The sequence below is a fragment of the Ischnura elegans genome, chromosome 1, assembly GCF_921293095.1.
Source record: "Ischnura elegans chromosome 1, ioIscEleg1.1, whole genome shotgun sequence".
Classification (NCBI taxonomy): Eukaryota; Metazoa; Arthropoda; class Insecta; order Odonata; family Coenagrionidae; genus Ischnura; species Ischnura elegans.
Genome location: NC_060246.1, coordinates 163,034,916 through 163,054,840, shown reverse-complemented (window position 1 = coordinate 163,054,840; position 19,925 = coordinate 163,034,916). Strand labels below are relative to the sequence as shown.

The 19,925-nt window shown below is 40.9% G+C and overlaps 1 protein-coding gene across 3 annotated transcripts in view; it reads right to left on the bottom strand.

Annotated features, from left to right (window-relative positions):
* LOC124172902 overlaps positions 1 to 19,925 on the bottom strand; it is a 50,070-nt gene that overhangs the window by 25,661 nt on the left and 4,484 nt on the right. Inside the window, exon 1 of one of the 3 annotated variants that reach the window (XM_046552430.1) lies at positions 3,446 to 4,193. The exons of the other annotated variants lie outside the window; for them this stretch is intronic. Within the exon in view, the coding sequence (XP_046408386.1) occupies positions 3,446 to 3,515 (70 nt within the window). The 5' untranslated portion in view covers positions 3,516 to 4,193. Of the gene's footprint in view, positions 1 to 3,445; positions 4,194 to 19,925 lie in introns of those variants that run through there. 3 annotated transcript variants of the gene reach the window in all.

The window sequence follows — 19,925 nt, the reverse complement described above, 5'->3', positions numbered from 1 at the left end:
TCCGCTATTTTAGATGCAGTCACCTAGGCGCTAGATGACTTTCCTCACCCGCACGATGAACTTTTGAATCCGGTCGTCATAACAGCTTCCCTCCGCGTTGCTATGACGGGCGTCGATCTCTTCTTACACATCGTCGTCCGTCTCGAACTTCATTTCTCCTAGTATTTCTTCAGGTCGAGCAACATGTGGAAATCACTGAGTTATAGTGGCCAAATAATCATCCCCTTCCTCTCCAAAATGGCGCAAAACTTCTTCAGCACCCGCTGCCTCCGGTGGTCTTTGGTGAGCTATTTGGGTATCCACCTGGCAGTGGACGTTTGCGCGTCCGAAAAGGAATTTGCAGCACAACCCACGAATGATTTTAACAGTCATACATTTTTCATCGTAAACTTTAACCAATTGGCGATAAATGCCGATAGGTGTCACCTTTTTACCGGTCAAAAATCGTATGATTGAACGAAATTCACACTTGGACGTAGACGTGAGGGGCAGCTCCATGGATACGGTTGCTATGCCAACAATGGGCGGCCAACAATGGGCGGTCAACAGTGCTTCGCGTTGGTCGAGAGTGTCAGCGGAGCAACCAAGGAAGACGGTAGTATTGGCGCCAGGCGCTTCATGCGGCGACTTAGGAGACCTTACTTATGAGTTTACCCGCGTACATGAGTAACCTTCTGCTTCCGGTTGGGTCGGTGAAATCTATACACGATGCTCTATCTCTAAAAGATGAAGACGATTTAAGTCGATAATTAACATGTTAACAGCTGCCTCACAGCAGCGTAATCCTTAGGCTGAAAAAATATATATCACTCAATTTTTGTCGAATGATAACTGTTAACTCGGATGGAAATACGCTCAACATCAAACAAAGCATGTCATACCTACAGGTCACCCTTTGAGGCCTCAACTTCAGTGGTAGGAAGAAACATTTGAGCCATACTTGGTTTTCAACTGAATACTAAGGATTAAGATACCGTGAAGGGGAATATGATTCTGCTTTACCCTTTAACTAATTTTCTTAGCTTCTCTTCTAAATGACTAGAGACTCAACATTATTAGTGAGAACCGTTACCCTAAATTTTGTAATACATGGATTAAGCTTTTAATGACTCGTACAACTTAGCTTGATAACACGTCACCATTACGCTATTAAAAAAGTATTTTAGTTTTAACGCCTGGAAATCGTATAGGGTACTTTCTACGCGTCGAGAGACAAAAAAAAATAATAATAGCATCGCCACGAATAAATTAAACGCTTTCGGATTGTATCCAATTAAGACCCAAACTTTTACTAACTATTTTACAGGGATGCCGACTTACAAAAAATATTGGGGGAGGGGGGCAAACCGGGGATCTTGCCCCAGGAAATTTTATAAGTAGTGAGTTTTAAGTTTTTTAAGCATTTTAGAAGAGCCGTATGATCAACATTAGAACCATGATAACTCGAATCTCGATATCTGGATACTCCGGAGAAAATCGACTAGCCTGACACATTTTTTCCACACACCCATAACGAATTTTTGAGGGGGCGCGGGCCCCCTCAGGCCCCATGGTGCCGGCACCACTGCTAATTAATTAATGTGTTGTATTCCAAACGAGTTGCAATACCTACTTCTCTAGATTCTCAACACATCAGTATGCATCCTATTCATGTGGCTCTTTTAATGAGTGGTAGGTGCTCCCACACGTAATCAAAAGTTTGCCCCATTTGCGTTGCACAGTGGCAAACTTAATTCAATACGAGTCGAACTTTCGTCAGAGTTTTTTAGAAAGAATTTCCACAAATGGCTTTTTATTGGGGCCATTTGAAAGATATTCAAATATGGTACTTACCCAGCCGATTTCTTTCCCAGTATATATCGAGGTGCAACAATCATTTCCGTGGATAAAATCGCCCTAAACTAAAATTGATTGAATAATCGCAAGAATCGGGTCCAAATAATGGATTATCATCGACAGTCGATTATTTTCGCTCATCACTACCGTGAGGTATCTTCATACTCCATGGATTAATTGGGTTTACATGATATTTCCTACACGGCTTATCAGAGTAAAAACTGATGTTTGGGGTATACCTATAGATGTTATTTGTTTTATCCATTGTTGTCATTGGGAAGTCTGTTGAGGCTTTTAGAAGACGAAATAGATTCTGTGGACTCGGCCGCGGGTAAAACTATATTATTGCCGGAAAAGTCAATGTAATGTTTCGTTTGTCAGGTAACCGCATTCAATTGACTCCATAGCCACTACTTCGAGGAAGGGAAATATAAGCAACAGATTTTTTTGGGTTATAATTGGGAAAACTAAGTCTAAAAAGAGCGTCCGTGCACAATAAGTCAGTTTATAATGTCAACAAATATCGTGCTCATGACTGGCACGTTTTTTTTCTTACTTTGGCTAGACAACGAGTGTTAAAGTCCCTGTGTACGATTCTATGCTAGTTTATCACATGAGATTCTGAGCAGACAAACTCAATCCGTGAACTAAATTAAATATAAAGGTTAGCCGCGGGATTCGTCAGAAAATGCTTCGAGAGTACGGAGAGCGTTCTATAACACGAATTAGGCCGGGAGCCGCTGGATAATCGGAGGCCTCACGCTAGGCTGTGATTGCTTGTTCTATTAAGAACCAGTAGCGCAGCGAGGGGGGTTATGGGGATAACCCCCCCTCCCCCAGAGCTCAGATAGATTTTTAAGGTTAATTTATTTCACTTAATTGGATTAATATTACTAATAGAAAAGTGTTAATATTAATAAAATATATACCTCATAAGGCCGCAAAACTCACCATTTTTAACCATTTATATGAAAAATTTTCAGGAGGGGGGCCCCCGCACCTCCCGCTTCACCTGGCGGGTATTCCACACCCTCAGAACCCCAGTGTTTTGCGCCTAACCCCCTCCAGCCTTAATTACTACCTGCGCCCCTGTTTAGAACAGATATCTTACATAGCGACACGGATAATACTATCGGAGTGACATATATGGATAGGTCCGATGGAGGCGATCAAATTAAACCATTATTTCCTTGAAGGATAGGAATTAGAATATATGAGGAACAATAGAGTTAAATTCCACCGAACTGTGAAGGACTTAAACAAATGATCGGCGGGAGTTCATACACGACGAGCGCCTATTCTTTCGTCCTAACACCTCCTGCCACACGTCCACTATTGAGGTGGCTCAATGCGGCGTAGTAGCATGCACGCAGATGAGTCAATTTGCGAGGAGAGGCCAGTCAACGAGGAGTGTTTCGGAATGGCCTTAGCAACGCACGCCCGGCGAGTTGTTTACGCTGGGTCTACAATGCTCCGAATGTGCTGTGTGGCAGTCTCCCGAATACATCGAACAGAGAATGCTCCGGAATGAATGGCGTCCAAATGCAAACGATCGCACAAACGAAGGAAGACATACGCTAATCATCGCAATCACCGGAAGTGCGCGTACCTGTCGTAGCCGTCCTCCAGGGTTGCCACACGTCGCGGCGCCGACTCGGCGTCGCCACCTCGCTGCTCATGGCGTCGTCGTCTTCACTCCAACAACAAGACAAGACACCGACGCTCACAACTAGCTCGCTCGCTCACTCTCACGACTGCCCGGCGGACAACAACACACACAACGAACGCTCTTCCACCCTGAGGAGGAGGAGGAGAGGACGACCTTGGCCGCTAGAGGCGCCACGCTCCATTCACGGCGGCAGCGTCGGCTGTTCATTCATCCCCTCGCTCATTCATCGTGCACGGCACGGGGCGTCGACACGGCCTAAGGCACGTAGCCGGAGGAAGGTGGGGCAGGGGGGGCGGGGGGGGGCAGGTTTAGGGGCCTCGGCCTCCTACCCCCACCCCCCAAAAGTTTTTTCCTATGCAGAGGCGACTACCCGCAATACGTACGCTGAGGAGCCCAATGGCGCCAACACACACTCTGACTCACCATTTTTCTACATACCTATGCAGTACAGTGGTTTTATTACTATGTATATTCCTCTTGCACCAAACAAAGTCAATCACACGCTTCGCAGTATGGAAATATGGAATAAATTGTCATGCAATTTAAAAAAATCTAAAAATGTAAGACAATTCAAAAAGAAATATTATGAAATATTGCTACATGTAAATTGAATACTGTAACATTGTGCTAATGCTAAAGTTAACTGATTATTGTGCTGATGCTTAAGTCGATAAAATCAGATGTATTTATGAGTTCATACGTTTGTCGTGCTGATAATTATATACACATATGTATTTTTTTGTTCTGCCCTGTCATATATGTAGTCACATTCAATAAAATCAGATGCATTTATGAGTTCATACGTTTGTCTTGCTGTTATTGAAATATACGTATGTATTTTTTTTTGCTCTAATCTGTCACATATTTAGTCGCATTCTGTGATATCGATGTATAATGTAAGTCTACTTATTCTTGTAATATGTCTGACTTTATTATATTCATAACTATATATGTTCCTAAAGGACAAATTTGTCCCGGAATAATAAATTTCATTTTCTATTCTATGACAACACGTAAACGACGCAGCTAAGAATTATTCCTAAAAGTTTCAGAAGTATGCTTTCCGCCTACATCTCAACTAAAATGGAGATTATTCTAGCCGGGATAACTGCGAACACAGTCGAAAATTTGGACACTGAAACTGATTAAGAGCACTGTCGTTCCGGTGGTGTAGTGGGTAATGTATCATGCTACGGACGAGGGATTCTACGGGTCTAATATTGGCGACAAACTATTGGGTGCTACACACGCACTGATGACTTTTTCTTTGATATTGGAAAATTCGCACAACGTCGTATGAAGTGGAGAGAATATCGCACAACTATTGAAATCTTAAACGATGAGTTATTGATGCTGTTTTTGTAGAGTTTAGTAGCATCTTCCAGTATTTACAGTGATTCCCCCAGCCATGAAATCCACCAACCATACTCACTTGAGGTCCTAAAACACTGTTGTCATGACCTTATTGGCTGACAGAGTTTGTTTGACCTTTTTCGGCGTTGGTGGCACCATTGTTTAGACTGTTGCTTCGTCTCAGGGGATGGTGATGCATCCTGGTTTCATCGTCCGTCATGATGGAGTCCAGGGATGCCGACTTACAACAAATATTGGGGGCGGGGGGCAAACCGGGGATCTTGCCCCGGGAAATGTTTTAAGTAGTGAGTTTTAAATTTTTTAAGCACATTAGAAGAGTCATATGATCAACATTAGAACCACGATAACTCGAATCTAGATCTGTGGACACTCCGGGGAAGATCGACAAGCCTGACACATTTTTTCCACACACCCATAGCGAATTTTAGAGGGGGCTCAGGCCCCATGGAGTCAGCGCCACTGATGGAGTCCAAAAAATCATCTCCTTCCTCTTCAAAACGGCGTACAACTTCTTCCTCACGCTGCCTCTGGCGGTATTCGGTGAGTAGTTTGGGTATCCACCTGGCAGTGGACCTTTGCGCGGATGGAGAGGATCTCATGGCACCACAAACGAAAGTTTCTAGCATGCATGCATTTTTTCACCATATACTTCAACCAATTAGCGATGAATTTCGATAGGTTCGAAAAATCGTATGACAGACCGGATTTCAAACCTGGACGATGACGTAAGGGGAAGCTCCATGTAGACGGCTGCTATGCCAACAATGAGCGGTCGAGAGTGGTAGTGGCGAAACCAAGCAACACAGTGGTGTAGGCGGATTGCGCCTAGAGTTCCGTGAGGCGACGCAATGGCTAAGGAGGCCCTATTTTCAAGTTTAACCTCATATTAATCCTCTCGGTGCAAGCCTTTCTGTTTGGGTGTGTGCCCACGCCACGTTTTTGGTCGAAGCACGTTTGCACGCGTAACGATTAATGTTGTGGTGCGGGGTATAAGATGATGGTCTATGCCATCGTTTGCTATTCAGCGTCTTCCGCTCTCCGACTCTTAGTTAAATTTTGAGTGAACAATGGGATACATTTGGGAGGGGAAGGAGTTGCAAGCTTCTCACTTCTCTAGGCACTGTCCCCGAGCAACGCCATGTGGACGGCTAGACAAATTTGTAATTGGCAGTGGCGTTACTAGGAATATGCTTTGGGGAGGATGAAGGGGACAAGGGGTGATCCCCCTCCCGGCAACGGGGGTTCCGAGAAAATTTTTGAAAAAGGACATGCCTGGAAATACACCTTACATTATATTGGCACTTAAAATTTAACTTTGATCAGATGCAGTTATTATACGTCAATACTAGACGATAATTTTAAATATTTGTTTATTTCTCTGAAGTCTGGGGGGGGGGGGTATCTATCCCCTCATCCACCCCATTGTTACGCCACTAGCAAGCGGGATTCCTTTCCTCCAAATCAGTCGTGAAAATCCCAACGACCTCTTTCATACCTAAATGAGTGGGGGAAATTATCTATAGCGATGTCTGTACGAAGCAGAAAATCTTTATGTATAAACCGATTCGACACAACAAACTTTAAACAATTACAGTCATGCGGATTAAACAGTGTAAACTGTATACGCAACTTTCTGAGTGATCGTAAACAAAAAGTAGTGCTCGACGGAATGGCTCTGATGCAGTTTAAGTGACATCAGGTGTCCCACAAGAAAGCGTAATCGATCTCCTTTTGCTCATTATATACATTTATGACCTCTGTTCCCCTATTAGCAGTAAAAATACGTTTATTTTCTGACGACGCTGTCATCTATCGCGAAATTAGTGATCACTCTATGAAATTCTATCGCCAGATTTAAACAACGTTCATTTGTTGAGCCAAGAGTGGGGACTCGAACTTTATCTGAGCAAATGCATGGCGGTACATTTCTTGCGGAATTCGTCCAACTCTAACCATGTTCATTCAGTGGATGGTATTAACATAAAGGCAAAAGACGAAGTGAAGTACCTGGGAGTTACGACAGCCTCGCACCTCTCATGGGGAACATATACCTATAAGGAATATTTGCGGCATAGCCCTGAAGAAATTAGGATTCGTCAAGCGTATTGTGGTAAGGTTTTCGGATGAGAAAGTAAAAGAAAGGTGTTATTTCGCACTCGTCCGACCACACCTTGAATATGCTGCGAGCATATGGCATCCGGTACAAAAAGACTTACTAGTTCGTGATCTGAATAAAATACAAAGGAAGGCTGCGCGGTTCGTGAAAAACTTCAACGGGCGTACATACAATGTTACCCAGATGTAAAGCGAATTAGGCTGGGAGCCGCTGGAGACTCGCGAGGCTGCGCGCTAGGCTTAGATTGCTTGAACAATTGAGAATGGATATCTTTAAGAGCGACACGGAGAACATAATATTAGAGCCCCCCTACATCTCCAGGTAGGACAGAAGCGATAAATTAAAGCAGTAGCGGATACAGAGAAAACTTAAGGAGGGGGGGGGGGGGGCACAAAAGATATCTTGAGTAACCTTTACTTTTGTCGTAATATAAAATAATCAATTCACATGAAGAGCTTCAGAAATTATAAATGTAAGTGATTATTCACATATTTAAGACAATGCCATCTTATGATATAAAAAAGTTACAGTTGTGGTTCTGCAATGTTTGGCAATACGGGTGGCCCCGCAAGGGGGGCGCGCGCCCCCTGAGCCCCCCATCTGTATCCGTCACTGAATTTAAGAGAGATATTTTGCCGAACGGATAGACATGGGAATTCGTTTTTCCCCCAAACCATAAAGGACTTCAATAATAAGGCAAAGAAAAAAATATGTCTCGCAAAAGATAATAAGATAAAGAAGCGTGAGAAACGAGAGCGATTTATTTGTTTTTTTATCGTTTACAGCGACAGGCAGCGTGAAGTTATAGCCTGTATACCGTAGGATGGCGCATGCGCCCGCGCGCCACCCTACGGTATACAGACTACAGTCGCAATCGTTGCGGAATGCGTAAGTTCGGGTAATAATGCGGAAGACTTCCCCTAGATTGCAGTAAAAGACGTAATATTCATGATAGTACCCACCCAGTAACAATACAACATTATGAACGGAGTAATCACGGCTGCAAATCAACTGGAAGTCGTAATAGGGTAGTTTCCTTCATCAAACAAACGAAAGGCATTGATTGCGATTCCTCACCCACCATTACTGTATTCATAATATACAAACTATTTTGTTTTAGAAATCGCAGTTTAGACGAATATTATTGGTCAATTTTAACCTCATTTGAAAAAGGCCAGATTTGAGCCCATGCGATGCCACTCCAAGTGACGTCACTGGGACCTAGTTTCTATACGAGTAGATAGGAGTTTTACATCGTCTGAGGTTACCAATGCATGGATGTGGTCAGAGCTCAGGGAAACATGTCTTAATAATCACCTATTAAAACTGCCTAAGGTCGGAAAGTTTTCTTCGTTTGATAGGGTATTAATGATCCTTATTTAAGCCAAGCGCTACCTGCTAGCAGGGTACTCTGCTACCTGCTAGCAACCTGCATCGCAGCGGCACACCTATCTTCGCTCCAAGGTCACCTCACACGGCGGCAGCGGGAACCAGAATGACGTCAAACGGACTTTTCCCTGCATTCCTACTTAGCCGTCGCGTTTTCGCGTGCTTGAAAATTTTCACTTTTCGTTTAATCGCGAAAAATAGATATCGTCATTTAAAAATCTAAGAGCGTGAAATGCGTAGGTACTCCAGGAGTATTAATTTTTCTATTTAGGCAATACAAAATAATAGGAAACCATCATATTATCAAAATTTTCTTAAGTGCGGTGCCAGCATTCTCGACGTATAATTAAGTAATTCACTATAATTAAGTAATCTTAGTAGACGTCCTGAATATTTTATCAACTCAGCAAATTGAGAAGATATTTACAAACACAATTTTAGTGCAATATTATTCGTGCAACGAAACAATGCAACATAGGTTCTCAATAAAAAATATTAATTACAGCTTCAAATGAAAAAGAACAATATCATACACGTGATCAGCTGTTCATTTACTCAAGTGGACTGCGTATACAAATACTTACTTTAATTTTTTTCCACTCATTTGCTACCTCCTACAAAATTACGAAGTTTTATTAAAAAATAACACGAGCAGTTGACAAATTGTATATTCGATTGAAAACAGCTCCGAATATGAATAAATTTTCCCCACATATACATTCTCCACATCAATTTAATGCACATATCATAGACTAAAATACAAATTGTTACCCCTATGCAAAATAGTTTTTCATACATTTAAGATACCATTTATCGGCACAGTTAAGGGTCTATTAGAATTTTCAGTGAGTATACTAGACTCAGCTATCGTGAATACATCAATTAATAGATACGACAACAGTGCTTTCCCCACGATTCACGGTTTTTCCATTCACATGTTCACGGCTGTTCCATCCATGCTAAAACGTCGTAATCTACATTTCCTCAACAAAGAATAAACACTAAAATTTCGAGAATCATCATCACATACCTTGGGCTACAACCTTGTCGCGGTGGAAAGGCTTGCGCGTTCCTATGACCCCTAGAGCTGCGCTGGCGGGGTTAATTCTAAATTATTCCCGGTAGGGCCACCCACGCCAGATAGGTAGAAGGGTAGGAGATCGAAGATCAGTTTGGTTTCAGAAAAGGGAAGTCAACTCGTGATGCAATAGCGATAATGAGGTCCCTGGTTGAGAGAAACCTGGAATATGACTAGGACGTGTATGTCTGTTTCGTGGATTAGTTACGCCACTGGGCAGTACATTAGAAGAAAACGGATACAGTAGTAAGGGCATCAGGAAGCGAATTGCACTATAAGTAGGTAGGAACCACTTCTTGAACGCCGTCGTCGTTCGCGAATTTTAGTCCTCCCAATTCTTTTTTGAGGGCCGGAAAGAGGTGATATTCACATGGGGCGATATCTGGACTGTAAGACTGGTGATCGTACAAATCCCTCCATGAGTTACGTTGTTTTGTGGGCCACATTCTTGTCCCTTGTGGGCATCATGCCTTGTCCTTGTGCAATCGAACGCCTTTTGTCAACCAGCCGCGTCGTTTGTTCTGGAAAGGCATTCAAAGTTTGCCTAGGGTCTCATAGTGCCTCTCGGAGTTGATTTTTTATATCCTTGGTCATGAAATAGACCAGCAGGACACATTTTCCGTCCCAGAAGACGGTAGGCATAATATTGCCCGAAGATGTTGAGAATTCCACTAATCGTCATGAACGTTGAGGCGGCAAGCAGTCAACTTTCTGCACCACTTCCGTACATTTTTCAAGCCTATGCACTTCGGACAACACTCTTCTTCCAATTGGCATTGAATTTCAATCGGAGCCACAATCATCGCCCGCAGGAACTTAATGACAGACCACAGTTCGCATTTGGCGGGAGCAGAAATCGTGACTCCCCATCGCGAGTGGGTGCGGCGCCGATAATTATCTGATGCTAATGAGGAACTGTTCATGCGATGGCAAAGGGACCAGCAAACGCGACAAGGGGGATAGATTTCACATTGTGCTGCATGCTGGCGACGCCAACCAGAGGCGTAGCCAGGATTTTCGTTTGGGGGGGGGGGGTCCAAAACCAGGGGAGAAAATCTTTGAAAAACAATGCACTATTTTAACTAATTTTAACACTTTTCACAATCGGAAAAACTTTACTTATTAAAAATATTTAGTAAATTTATAATTTTTTAATACTTTGTTTTCTTTTATGAAGGAAAATTGAAAGGAACGCTTTGGTGACCTTACTTTTCATATGCCCCTCGCATAAATGTATACTAATAGTTCACTAGCACTAACACTAAAACACAAATACATAAAAAGAAAAAAACACTCATGCGGGGGGGAAAAAGTCCATTGGATCTTTCGAAGCCAATAGCTTCATTCTCAACATCCAAGAAGACACTGGTGCAGTGGCACAGCGAGGGGGGTTTTGGGGGATAAACCACCCCCCCCCCCCCCCCGGAGCTAAGAGAAATTTTTAAGTTTTTTTTTACTTAATTGGATTAGGATCACTTGTAGAATAGTGTTAGGACTAATCAAATATCCCTCAGAACGCCGTAAAAATAACCGTTTTGAACCATTAAACTTAAATTTCTTCTGGAGGAGAGCCCCCGCAAATCCCGCTTACCCTGGCAGGTATGCAATACCCCCACTCCCCTTAGTATTAGTTGCGCCTAATACCCCCCCTAGCCTTAATTCCTAGCTGGTAGGGTATATGGGGGGCCAAGGAAAACGTTGGAGGAGGGAAGGGGGGAGGGGAGGAGTGATGGGGGAGGGGGTTAGCAGGCCACATTCAATCCAGACGGGTTGAATTCCTGTAATGGCCAAATGCATGCTAATTCAGGGTGTGGAGATTGAGGGCGGAGTCGGAGGGGCGTGGGGAGGGATGCAATAACAGAAACTTTGTAACAATCACTGAAAGGGGATTCGCGTGGCGATAAATGTGTGGTTACAGGGAGAGATGCGTGGGGGGATGACGGACAGCAGGAGGCGCAGTGATTATTTATTCTGAGGTTAAGAGAGGTGGTGCATTGGCCTACATAGAAAGCGGGGCAGGGGTTGCAATGAAGGACGTAAGTTATATTGGTGGAAGTATAGGTGGTGGAGGGAAATACCGGGAGGCATTTAAGTTTGGGGAGAAAAGAGGCAGGGGGTGGAGATGGTTACATCTTAAAAAGGTTTTGCATCTGGGACGGTTACAATGTGAGGGTGGGATGGTGGTGACTGGCTGGGATTTTTGAAGAGGGTGGGAGGCCTTAAAAATGGTGCTTAGATATGGTGGTTTTCTGTAAGTGATCCATGGAGTACCTAGTAGGGAAAATCCAGGAGGTGGATTTGTGGTTGGAGCGAATGGGGTACAAGTCTAAATCTACATAATACCCCGCAAGCCGCCTAAAAGGCATGTGGCAGGGGATGTTGGGACACCAGCCGTTTACAAATAAAAAGGAAGTGCCCTAAGGAAATTACGATTTGCATTAATTGAAGTCCTTTATGGTTTGGGAGAAAAACGAATTCCCATATCTATCCGTTCGGAAAAACATCTCTCTTAATTTATTGCTTCTGTCGGTCCTAGAAATAGTGCGGCTCTAATATTATGTTCCCTGTGTCGCTCTTAAAGATATCCATTCTCAATTGTTCAAGCAATCTAAGTCCTTCAGGATATATCCTGTAGGGCATGAGTGCCAGGAAAGTAGGTGGTGAGCAGAGAGGGGGAGGAATTTTTATCTGCATGGGGTCTATTTGAGATACACGGTTTTTTCTTATTTTATTGTTTAAAAAGCTTTTCAGGGTACCCCTGTCAAAGAAGAGAGTTGTGTAGTTTCTAGAGAAACTTATGAAGATCGTCAGGGTCATTGCAAATCCTAAGTCCAAGGAATGGAGAGAGGAAAAGGGATGGAACTTTTGGTGTGTGGTGGATGGAAGCTATTGTAGTGGAGATATTGCTGCTTGTCAGTCGCTTTGATGTGAAATGAGGTCTTGAATTTATTATTGCCAGAAAGGTGTATGTCCATATCCAAGAAAGAGATATTAGTATGCATTGGAAATAGGAGTGAAAGAAACAGAGGTAGATGAGTTAAAAGAAGAGTCAAAGGTGGGAAGAAGGCTGATGTTATAAGACCAGAGAAGAGAAATGCCATCTATGTATCTGAGCCAAAGAAGAGGTTTTAGAGAGAAATTTTTTAGGAAGTTTTCTTTGAACAGGCTGAGGTAAAGAGTGGCATATGAAGGACTAAACCTAATTCCCATTGCACAGCCATACACTTGCAGATACAGTAGATTCCGTTTAATGGGTCCACCGGTTAGTTGGGGCAGCCGCTTAATTGGGGCAGATCTTGAAGAACAGAACCCAATAGAGGAATATCCCAGAGTATTCTCCGCTTAATTGGGACAGCATGCCGCTTTATTCGGCCATGAGTCGGTGACATAGACTCTATAGTCGCGATGAAATTAAAATTTTTTGTTTTCAGAATACTATTTTTTTTTTATTTTCCTCCTTTGATTTAGTCTTATTTTTCCCAAATGTTCCTATTCTTGCCCTATTTTGAAAGCTCTTGTTGTTATACTACCCGCAAGAGAAAGGATTTTTCTTTAATAGGACTCACTAAAAGACATTCATTCAGTGTCGCCCGAGGCTGTGAAAAATATTTTATAACTAAATTGTTATAATTTTTAAAAATTATCATAAAGTAACTATACTCGCTGATTTATTAATCAAATTAATAGTTAAATATACTTATATTGCATTATAAACATTCTTAAGTCTTCTTTCTATCATTTCAACGTTTGTTTATGCCCATATACAGGATAGTTTGCCTAATTGGGGAAACCGCTTAATTGAGGCAAAGTGCACAAGTCCCGATATGTCCCAATTAACCGGAATCTATTGTAGTAGTTATTAATAAAAGAGAAGGCATTATGGGTGAGAATAAAATGGGAAAGATCAAGAAGAAAGTCAGTGCTGGGGTTTTGAGGCGTGGGCCGTAGTGAAAGATAGTGGCGGGTCCCTCAGAATGAGGGATAGAAGTATACAGTGAGGTGCCATCAATGGTAGCCATGATAATGGGCGGACTGCAAGGATGGAATGACCCACACAATTATATTATTATTAGATTAATTCGGGCATACATTTTGAAGTATTTAGGTAGGTAGGACTGAATGAATGGATGAATGTGATTTTATGAATGAGTGAATGGTGTAAGTAGCAGTATTGCTTGATTCGTATAACTTGCTAATACATAATATCATAAGTACCTAATTTTTATTTTTATCGATTCTGAATGTAGAGTAATGTAGTGCCCCCCTCAAATCCAAACTGCTGCCTCACCGCAGGGAGGTGGTGTAACAGGGATAAGTCATCAACTTGCACCACATACTTACGGAATCTTTAACCGACCCTAATTGGGGGTATGTTAGAATACTTTTTTTTAAGTTCCTTGCATTGATTACAAATTGTAATGGCTATTTGATGGCATGTGGATATGACTTATCCCTGGCTAAAACAGTAGATGCATTTGTGGTTTGTATATGAATAAGTGAAACCATAAAGTAAAATATACAATATGCTGCTGTGATCCTTATTTCATTCCATATCACTGTAAAATTGCTATATTGTATAACAGTCATAATATGTAATTGTGGCATGTAAGTACATATTTAAAAAAAGTAACAAAATATCTCTCTATCCAGAATAAATTATACTGATTGCTTAGTTCTATCTGCACGATTTTTGTAGGTTGAGACGATCTTTCATGCTTGTAACGTTTTTTATTTTTTCCTCGCAAACTTCACAAATATGGTTAATAAAATTTATAAACACTTTTTATAAGTTAGAGGTAAAGTACCTCTCAGCGAAAAACTCAGGAGCCAAGACACACCCGCACGCCACAACTTAAACAACCATACTCCCCCTTTCTCTCTCCTGCGCCGTCAACAACAATTGATCCATTCCATTTTTGCTGTTCATTATCACCTGCTTCATTGTCTTTCTCCCATCAATTGTCTCATTAACATTCAACCCAAAATAACTCAAAATTAAGCGTTACTGCTATTATTTATTTATTTTTAAAATTTATTTTCATACCTCCGAAAACTGCTCATGTTGGCCTTTACATCAGGGATTTTCAACGATTTTTAACAAATAAATGGTCACATCATATCCCATATTATGTCACATGCCTGTAAGTTATCTAAACTACATCATAAAAGTGGGGAAATAAAGCTAATTTTTGCTTATCTTTTACAATGTTACCAATAAAAAATTGTTTTTTCTCTCTGAACCCAAATAACGTAAATAAATTCAGAAAGCATCTAGCAAGGTGCTATAATATTGGGCTTTTTTTATATGAACTAAATAATGCTCTAATCGCATACAAATATGTAGGTAGTTTGATAACATTACTAATCCATTTTTGGTAAGGATATTTAATTTTGTTAGATAGAAATAGGGGGAGGGGGTTTTGGGGCATCAGCCCCTATCCCCCATGAGGTGATTAGGCAAGATACGTCTGCTGAGGTGACCATCACCCCAGAGATGGCTACCCTTTAGCAACCCATTTTTCAAATTACAAAGTTACCCTTTATATCTTCCAATAAACAACAATGAATTTATCTCTCAGCATATTATCCAATAAAATAAATAGCTGTAATATTTGTATGGGGTACATATTGCAACGGATAGCCACTACCCCCTTACTGCACATGTATATTTGCAAGTGCACAAGTATTTTTTAAATTCGCGGGCATTGTCGAATTCCGATGAGTCGGAATTCACATTGAATTTTGAGTTCCGCACGCCGCCGAACCTTAGAGAAGGTATAAAAGGGACAGATGCGTGAGTGATAAAGAGAGATGGAATAGAAAAGGTGACAAGTGTACAAAAGGGACAATGCAGTGGAAAAAAAGTGGAAGCACAGGAGAGGGAAGGAGACCAGACGAGGGGTGGGGGGGAATCGGCACCACGGAGCTGTGGTCACCCGGCTCTGTTAAGTACTGTCCCCCCCAGAAGTAAAATTCCCCATCCTGGTGAATGTGCTGTAGGCACATGTGTACTATTGCGTGTGGTTTTTATACTTTTCTCTGCCCCAGATGGAAGAGGGCGGTTTATTCATTTAATATGTTTTTTCAAGTCGAGTTTCACTTTTGTTTTGACCAGCCCATTTGGCTGATCTTGTTGATTCAACAAATTGTTTTGTTATAATGTAAGGTGGCTATCTGTCTCTATTTTTACGCTTGGCGTCTTCCACTTCCTGTTCCGTGGGTCTCAGCTAAGCTCAGCACTCCAAGCACCACGTGTTTATGATAGAGCAAAAGCACTGTAATTCAGTGTCAGCTACAACAACTCCACATCACAGCACATTTCCCTGCGTATGCTTCCATGAATGATACTATTTCTTTACAAAATTGTGTTTTCATCACAAAGAAATCAGGTGTACCTCATAACAATAATACTTCCACGAGTCACGAGGAACAGGCATAACGGGTGTTGAGAGCTTAAACAAAATGCTCATTACACATATAAGTTTGAACTAAATATTTAGTTTTATGCTGACGTTATATACCTATGCTATTTCATGCCACATGAAACAAGCGGTCAAGAGGTTTACCTATTAGTGCGCAAGGAGTCTCCCCTCTCCACCATCCTTAACCTCAAGTCATCTTCACCTGTACCGCGCTCTGCTCAGCCATTTCTCCACCTCAACTCCGCATTTTCTACACCATTCGCCTCAACTGATGTGGGTTCAAATCCTTTTTTATTGTTGTGTTAAGCAAGAAGAACATTTTTTTACTAATATAATAAATACAAAGATAAAATATAACAAATAGTTTTACCGACTGGATTGAAAAAGACTTCGCATTCAAAATTTCTATGACATGTAAGTAATAAAGGCATTAATATGCATGTGAACATTGTTATCGTGTTATAGACATATGGGAGGAGAATATGAAATAATCTTTGAACTTCATGTGAATTGGGTGGTTTTCTCCAAACACCGTTGACATCTCAGAGCATACAACTTGTGGAAATCAGTGAAATAATGTACTAAACCAGCCATTTTTGTCATAGGCTCCTAATTAAGTTCGGTGCATAGGCCGAGAATATTCACCTAGCAGATGTTCAATGTTAGTGCAGCAAGGAAAAGGACCTCTGGATATTCTATGCACGTTTTTTACACATTCATTCTGAATTATGGCAACCCTCCCATACTTTGAAGTTCTTCAAACATAATTATGTACTTAATTCTGCACTAACTTTCCCCAATGGAATAGCCCAGGCCAGGGGAGCATTCCACATTAAGAAGGGTCTACTCAATACTATAAGAAATTTAAGCATAGAAATATGGAAGTAATGCATCGGAATGAAGCAATGACATCTGTGTTGCTAACAATCAAGGGAAATGTAATTTCATTTAATGTCATCAGATGAAAATTTTGTTCCATCCTGTTTTGAAAGTGTGTGATAAGGAAGTTGCTTGCTCTAACGTCTCCAAATTTAGAGGTGCACTCATTAATTGATGACTAATCCATTAAGCCTGAATCATGCTCTCATTTTATCCTGCCCTTTCAAGAGGTAGTGAGCAATGAGCAATCCAACACATAATGGTGGAATTTCATCCCTTTTCCCAACGCTTGTCACATTCATTTTTCCATCACTATCACTTCCAATCAGAAGTGGAGGCTGCCAACAGCAATAGGGTGGTTTCCTTTTATTTTTTTATTGCCTAAATAGAAAGATTATTACTCCTGGAGTACGCATTTCACGCTCTTAGATTTTTGAATGACAATATCTATTTTTCGCGATTAAATGAAAAGTGAAAATTTTTAAGCGCACGAAAACGCGATGGCTATGTATGAATGTTGGGTAAATCCTGTGTTATGTCATTCTGGTTACCGCTGTCAAAAAGTGAGGTGACCTTGGGGCAAGGATATGTGCGTCGCTGTGATGCAGGCTGCTAACAGGTAGCAGAGTACCCTGCTGGCAGGTAGCGCTTGGCTTAAATAAGGATTATTATTACTCTAACAAATGAAGGAAACTTTCCGAACTTAGGTAATTTTAGGGTGATTATTAAGAGATGTTTCCCTGAGCTCTGTGCCTCATGCATGCATTGGTAATCTCAGACGATGTAAAACTCCTATCTACTTGTATTGAAACTAGGTCCCTGTGACGTCAAGTGGAGTGGAATCGCATTGGTGCTAATCTGGCCTTTTTCAAATGAGGTTAAAATTGACGATTAACATTCATCGAAACTGTGATTTCTAAAACCAAATAATTTGTATACATACAATGAATACACTAATGGTGGGTAACGCATCGCAATCAATGCATTTCGTTTTCTTTGATGAGGGAAACTACCCTATTGTAACACCACGCTTGGCTTTTCATGCTGTGACAGTTATAAACAAAGGAAGAAGAGGTGGAAAAAGAGAAGAAGGTTAAATGTGGCTCAGAAAACGATGGATTGATCGATCACCTTTTCAGTCCCTGAAAAACAATCCCAGGAGCTGGTGGCGTAGCGGGGGAGGGGTTCGGACCCCCCTCTCCCAAAATATAAATACACAATTACATTTCTTCGCCATGAAAGAAAACAAAAGATTGAAAATACATAGATTTACAAAATATTTCTACGACAAATGAAGTTTTTTTAATTACGAAAAGTGATCAAATTAATTTAAAACCCTCTAATTAGTACCCTGTGTTTCAAAAATTATACTTCAGACCCCCAAAATTAAAATCTGCATTGGTTGCAAATTGACGTCACCTATTCTCCTCATTCTAGCTAATATCTATGAGGGCAATTAAAAATAGCTTAATCTAGGTGGGAAATGATAGAACTTCAAAGTCACTACCGCTTAGATTGAGCTTCCCAAGGTTTCCTGGCCAAGCGGATTTGATATTGTTTACGGACATCTTATTGGTGCTTTCTGAATCTTTTCCTAACGGTCCACGCAAGAGCCACAAATACTGCTTCCTGTGGGCAAATGTGGGAACTAGGAGTGGCATTGCTGAGTCGCTCAGTTGCCTTTTGATTCCTCATGGAACACTCCTTCCTGGAGGTGATGTGTGCTGTCCGTAAGTTTTGAAATGATTTGGATTCGTGAAAAATGCACATTCGACCCATCCATACAATTACTGCTTTCACCGAATACAAAGCTGATTTCTAAGAAGTTGAGAATCCAAATCGAATATTTCATGGAATTGAATCAAATCTCGAATCCATATTCATAAAAATTTCAAAATAAAAGACTAAATTTTAAGCCGTCAGAGTATTAGTACAAAAAGCAAATATATTGTACACGGATTCCTCATACATGGTATGGTATACATACTAAAAAATCTCACCATTCAAATAGTGAAGAAACTGATATTATAATGAGAACAGACTGAGTAGAATCCTACACCTCACATCTCAGAAGGAAGAAATGAAATATGGGTGTTTTACATGCAACAATAAAATTTCTTGTTGAGCCAGTATCAATAATCTCAACAACTTAGGGTTTTGATTCCATAGAAGAAGCACAGAAGAATTACCACACGTCAAAAAAAAGTTTGCAGACAAATGGTTTTCAATCAACAAATATGGCCCAAATTATTTCTAACTGTACATCTACTTAAAGAAAATATATACTGAGATTAAGATTAGTTCCAATTTTGATGGCCTTATTATGATAAATGTAGTGCAAATGAAAATATCACTTTTGAAGGAAATTAGTCAAAACAGCCATATTTGACAATCTATAACACAAAAATTTTATGTTTGAAAATATTTGTTACATGGTTTCTTGAAAACCAGAGTTACCCGACTGTAGTATCTGAATGTTTAACCCTCTTAATGCCACCGACTGCCTTTATATCGGCCCTCGCTGGTTGAGCGAAAACTGCCAGGGGACGATTTTTCGGCCCAAATTATTTGACTTTATTTTTCGTGATTGTGACCTCTTCAACGGCTGTAATTTAAGCAAACCCCAATAATCTATCTATGGTCATAAGATATAAATATATCTTAAGAATTGGAAAAAAATCTAGATGTATTAAATAAAATTAAGTAGCTGAAAATTTTTAAAATCTGAAATGTTCCAAATTCCGTAAGATAGCCTCGGCAGTCTCCGTACATCCCACCCGAAATGGGCTGGTAGTAAAAGGGTTAATTACTGTAGCTTGTCTCCTTATGTTTTTACAGTAATGCAAAAATGGTTGATTGGCATAATTTCATCTCTGGGTAGAATTTTCTTCTATTACTTGATATATACAAACACTCAAATCTTAGAATGCCTTGGTATCTGGGCCAAAATATTTCAGACCTTTCTCAACCAAGGTTGTAACTGGATATGTACCGGGAAAAAATAATTACACCATGAGTGATGCGGTGAGCATGGATAGGGTGATAAGAAACCAATAAGAGTTGAAAAAGAGGACGGCACGCAATGAAAGAGGAGGATAAAGGGAGAAAAAAGAGGACAATTGAAAAGTAATGACAATTTCATAATTCAGAAGAATAAAAATT